The 6,058-nt window shown below is 40.5% G+C and overlaps 1 protein-coding gene across 13 annotated transcripts in view; it reads right to left on the reverse strand.

Moving 5' to 3' along the window:
- The window catches only part of LOC113013040 (membrane-associated guanylate kinase, WW and PDZ domain-containing protein 1-like), a 92,336-nt gene extending 86,294 nt beyond the window's left edge, over positions 1–6,042 (reverse strand). For all 13 annotated transcript variants that reach the window (XM_026153612.2, XM_026153611.2, XM_080295189.1 and 10 more), the window contains exon 1: positions 5,244–6,042. In XM_026153612.2, the coding sequence (XP_026009397.2) occupies positions 5,244–5,541 (298 nt within the window). In that variant the 5' untranslated portion in view covers positions 5,542–6,042. The remainder of the gene's footprint in view (positions 1–5,243) is intronic.
- Positions 6,043–6,058: the final 16 nt, after the last annotated feature.

A 6,058-nucleotide genomic window follows, 5' to 3' on the forward strand; every position in this document is an offset into this window, starting at 1 on the left:
AATTATACATCTGACACTGTATGTCAGGTTTTGTATGGTTTGATATATGCAAAAATAATGTACACCCGACAAGCCACTTTTGCAAGGCTAAAGAGTACAAAGAATGAATGTCTTTGCCTGGGAGAGCATCACATGCACAGCACTGGTTTTTTCTTGTAACCCTTCTGGCCTGCACTCCATCCTAACCTCATTGTTACGACACCTGAGGCAAAGTCTGTGAATTGCACAGCCATTTGTTCAAGCTTGAATGACACAAGCTGCTTATGTGCTCCTTGTATAGTTCCTTCACTGGTGCGCTGCCTTTATTAACATTCATCAAGTAAAACCGCAGCATATAAACCATAAAAAAGCATACAGTATGAGTCACAAGAAAGTACGGCTATATTTACACTTATTTTGAAGACATCCACAGTAACATTTCTTATAATGTCAAAATCTTATTCTGTGCACACACAAAAAGCATAAGTGTGAAAAGACAGGAACACACAAAACATCTTAGAGGCCTCACTGCTGTCTAAAACAGCTGTCTAAAACAGAGCTCTTAAAGAGAAGGCGATTAAGGAAAGGAAAGGAAAAAGCAGAAGGAACAGAGCCCCTGACAAGCCTTTCAAGGATATACTTACATGCAGTCGGTTGCTTTTAATCAAGACTGACAAAGTCTTCGTCCTTAAAAAATGCAAGGAACTTGCATTCTGGAATAAGCCTGTAAGGGAAGAGCTCTGCGTCTGCAAACACTGTCATGATGCCTGTAAGCCTTTTTAACCACACATAAAAGATAGTGTAACCTTTAAATCCCAGTCAGTTTTAAACATAGAATTTAAAGGCAAGCTACAATTAAATCCAGTTTTGCTAAGTATACTTTCTATTTGTTTCCCCATATAATCTATTTATAACAGATGGATGCAGCCATATCACACATTTATTTGTGAATACAGTTTTGAAGCCAGTCTTCATTTTTAGAGCTAGAAGTAATTATTTGGATAAGAGGCGGGTTGATCCATCATAAGCTAATACTAGTGAGGTAAGTTGAATCCATAAACTGTATGGACTGCACAGACACATACATTTGCTTATTAATTAATTATAAATAGAATATTACACTTATTGTACCAGGTAAACCTAGAAACAAACTATTGGTCTGTCTATGTGAGGACCATCAACAACACATCAAATGGCACCAACCGCTCTGAAATCATCACATACAAAAGGCAGGACCCATAGGCTTCACGCTGTACTACTTTACTGACATTTATCAGCATGCGCCTCAGTATGAGGTCCAGTAAAGGTCAATGGTTGTCCCTCAACATCTGAAATAGAAACGGCAAAAACAGCAAAAATGCTTTTTTTGGGACCGTCATAATCGGTCAATGTCAGAAAAGCTTGTTGCAAATGGGAGTTTTAATGCAGTGTTTGTTTAACATAGTGAAGACTAAATCTGACAAGGTAGGTTAGGTTTAGATCGGCAAAGGTATAGTCAAAAATGTAAGTAAGTGACTAAAGAAAACTGTCCCAGCAAGGAGTCAAATTCTTATCTTCTGTTTGAAGGTCATATGATCGCCTCTCGATGTTGACTTGTAGGTTATTCTTCTTCCCCGTGTTGAAAGGAGGTAACTTAACCGTGGTGAGAAAGGGTTCCTGACTATGCATCAGTTTAAAACTAGTCTGGAGAGAGAATGCGTTGTAACAACACAGTCAAGAGGTCGAGTCCAGTGACTCAACATAGCTGACGTGACATCCAGCAGAACCACGAATCATCCAAAGTGGTCACGCCCATCATCAGGCGACTTTTAACCCTTAGTACAAAAAGTTGTGAATTTTATAGAAACTCACAAACTTATGCACTTGAACAGGGGTCTATTTCTGTACTATTGTGTGGACCCAAACTAAAGTTTGCATTTGAATAACTGCAATTTTCTTTTGAGCATCAAAAATCTGAGTGGAAGTAACAGAAATCTGACCAAAAAAGAATGAACTATATCAAATAAGTTTTCATCACTGTCTGAGTATATAATGTTATGAATAAATAAAGTGAATGTCCTCAACCATGTGATGTTTGACTGGCTTTTATCATTTGGTTGTGCCCACTTCTGCTGCAATGGTTTGAAAAGCACCCAGCTAGAAAAGTTGTGCCTGAAGCTATTTATCTAGATGTGCACAACTTCTAAAATTTGCATAACGCAACACTGGATTGGCTCATATTTCATTACAAGAACATTTAAATAAAGAACTGAACAACATATATCTTTAATAGTGTTTTATTGCCACTGAAGAAAATATGAAAATGGAAACATTATGTGTTTAGCATATAGAAATGAGTAAACTCAATCAAAGCAGCCAGGTGTGCTCCCAAATGGGAATTATGATTAACTGGTGAGTCTGGTGATACTAAATGTACACACAGGTAGCTGTTAGTGACTGTTTGTAAGGACAGATGCTTACTATCACAATCGTTTAAGGACTACACAGATAATCTTGTTAATAACTATACCACACTGCATCCAAGGACTGAGCAGGGTGATGACAGAAAGCAAGAGAAGGTCTAAAGGACTAACTAAAAAGGTAAAAAACTTAAAATTTTATGTGTAAAAGTCTAGCCAGTGTCATCAGAGTGTTCCATTAAGAGCTCATCTCCACCTCCCAGGAATGCCTGGCATCTAGCAGACTGGCCTGATTCCCCTCTGTCTGGCTAAGGTTCAACACAAGATCTAAGGGGAGTAAGGGCTACTTGAGATCAGACAGCCTGACACCTGGCCCAGACCCTCTCATGATCATAAACCCCCAGACTCTTGGCTGCTGGAGGGCATCGTGGTTCTCTTAAAAAACAAATAATTCAACTGTTGAGAAGACTGTTCACACCCAAACAGTTTCATTCACTATCACTCTTGTTAGTCTAGTATTACTAAATGACCTGATATAGAACTGTTGCGCTTTTACAGACACTAAAAGATGTCAGGCTATTATAATTGCCTCTATTTAACCAGGAAGTCCCATTGAGAGCAAATCTCCTTTACAAGGGAGACCTGGCCAAGGTAGCAGCCATTCAAGCTCAAAACACAGTGACAACAAAACCTTTCATCACTGAGCTGGATTCAACCGATGATAACAGAGAAGAGCTGCGTAAGTAGGTCACAGTCATAAGATGTCTCAAAGAACTCCTTCTTTGGACTTTAACCTGAAAGTTATGCCACATCAGAAAACTATTTTATTCGCCTGACCTTTGTAAGTATCACTGTTGTTAAAACATCTGAAGTAACCACAGCCCTCTGGAAGGGCTAAAAAGGAAAGTATGGGCCAATTGCCTCGGAGTGTTTTCCTTTATGGTTTACTTTGTTTTTATTTCGGGTTGAATGAGCTGGAGGTTTTCAGAGGGGAGAGGTGCGGAGCAAACATTCAACATGAGGTGAAAGAGGCAGATGGATACAGTTGTTGTAAATACCAAAGGAGTAAAGTTATTGTGATCTGGCAGAGTTAGCAGCTGTAGCTGTGATACTAGACGCTTTGCAGTTTGGTTACTTTGAAGCCTGTTGTACTTATAAGCCACAATTTACATTTACTGGGCACACCCTCTCTGCCTTATAACCATAAAAAGAATTATCAATCCAAAGATAAAGTTTACAGTTATTTACTGTCAATAGTCATTATACACATATGATAACTATCTTATTTTCCTTTTTAAATTTTTTTTTTTTTACCACTTTGTTCTGGGTAAATAAAGTAAGTAAAAAACAAACTAACTAAAGAAAACCAAAACAAATCACCCTTTTTAAAAATCTTTCTGACCTCTATTGAACAGGTTTTTTAACATGTTATTTGCTGAGTATTCTACAGCTTTTTTTTAAAGCGTCAGGCATCAAGATCTCACAAGTTTAATATTCCACACTCTCTGCAGGAATGCTCAGGTTTATTTCAGGTGTTTTTTTTGTGCATTCCTCTGAGGGAGCGACACACCTGTGGGCACCGTCTACTTGCACATGCTGATTGTGTTTCCACCTACAGTACCGAGGTGATGTGGTCTCGTGTAATACGACCCACAGCTTTCTGGAATGAAAAGCAGAGAGATCTGATCTGTCTCAACGGCCTGTCATCTGGTCTGGGACAACTTGGATCGCTATCCCTTACCGGTTCTGCATGGGAGCCCAGTGGACTGCCAGGCACAATGAAAGCCTTGTGAGCTACTCGGATAATCAAAGACTATCCCCCTCCTTTAATTAAGAGACAAGGAGAATCTGCTGACTAATGCAAGAAACTAATGACAGATGGGCCAAGATATCCTTTATGTCTATGCGTTGAGTGTTTCCATAGGAGTTAAGAATAATTAGAAAACTATTGGATCACTGTGGATATTAAAAATGTCCCATGATGCAAACATGCTCTGATTATGTGTCAAACAAATGCCAGTTCTGCAAACACAGAGCGGCATTAGTGCTGAGCTCTTGTCCCTGAGGTCGAGACTTCAGTTTCAGAGGTGAAACATTCACTGTGGAGCCACTAATGGACATACAGTACAAAGATGCTACACTGACACTACCCACAGTTATATAACACAGTTAATGATTTCCCCAGAGAGGAGGCACTGCAAGCTTTGTTAAACAGTGAATGTTTGGAAAGAGACGCTCGGAATAAAAATATCACAATAAAATCTGATTTATAAATAGTTTTGGGGGGGGGGGGGGGTGTTCCGAATATTGCAGCTTCCAAAATAACCTTATCCAATAACAAACAAAGAAACAAGTTCAAGTTTAACTTTGAGGCCTCAGGACTGTCTCACATGTTCTACTCCTTAGAAAATCTAAAATAAATAAACAAATAAAGAGACAAGATTTAGAATTAGTGGCAGCCCTAGAAACAGGAACATTTTAAAGTGTTGGAGTATTATAGGTGGTCTAATCTGTGACGCTCCAAGTCTGACCCAGAGTGGCTTTAGCAATATTAGACAAATGGGGGCAGGATGACTGTCAGGGCAGCTTCATGTCAAATCCAGTGAAGACTCCAGGCTGCTGAGGAGGGATGAGCAGCAGAAGCAGCAGCAGCATCAGCAGCTCTCCTCTGCCCTAATTCACTCACATCCCCATTTTGTTACTGTATATGAGCTTTTTGCACCACAGCTGTACAACAGCCACCACTGGCTTTCATCAGCTGCTTTGTATATGTACATTAGTCACTCTCCCACACACCTGTCATACGCACGCGCGTGCATGCATGTATGCAAACATGCATCACTTTTTTTTAAATGGCTGACTTACCTTGGCGCACAGTTTTCAATCTTACGGGACCTTTGCAGCAACTGATCACAGTAAAAATGTCATACAGAGGTAATCCAGACACAGACAGCCCCTCGACTTCCAAGAGCAGTTCTCCTTCGCTAAGTTTGCCGTCCTGATAAAGCACAGCATCCTCTTTAACTTGCCCGATGTATGGAAACTCTCCATTCTCAGCTCCGCCGCGCAGCTCTACATTCAGCTCCCCGTACGCGTCCCGGATGACCGCGCACTCGTTTACTTTGGTGATCCAGTGGTTCTTCCTCTGAATGACTTTTGACATGGTGATTCAGGTCCAAACCAAACCCGTTAGATCCGAGGAACGGTGCAAAAAGCATCCGATTCACAGCCCTGAAACTGTCCCAGAAAGAAAACTTTAGTGTGTTTGCGTCCAATCTGGAGAATTTTCACTCTTCTCCTGAGCCAAGACATCCTCCTGCCAGTGCATGTAAATATCACAGTGTCTCAAAATCCAGATGGTTGTTGCTTCTGATGTTGTTTCCGCATCTTTCACAACAGCACACGCTCTGATTCCTCGCAGTGGGATCTAATCCGCTCTCAGATTGTCAGCTTTACATTCAAAGACTCTTCTCCTCATTCATCGTTTAATTCTGCCCCCTTCCTTTAACTATTTGGCACTTTTTAAACTTTCTACTAAGAATAAAAATATTTATGTTCACCTATCCCGTGAGCAGGTTGAGCTTTTCACACAAACCAGCGGCGCCTTTAAGCAGGTATAACACGACAATTCATCTCATTTGCTCCTGGGGCTGGGGATCGACAACTAGTGGAAGGGGGGC

Source organism: Astatotilapia calliptera, chromosome 20, assembly GCF_964374335.1.
Source record: "Astatotilapia calliptera chromosome 20, fAstCal68.1, whole genome shotgun sequence".
In the NCBI taxonomy this organism is placed as follows: Eukaryota; Metazoa; Chordata; class Actinopteri; order Cichliformes; family Cichlidae; genus Astatotilapia; species Astatotilapia calliptera.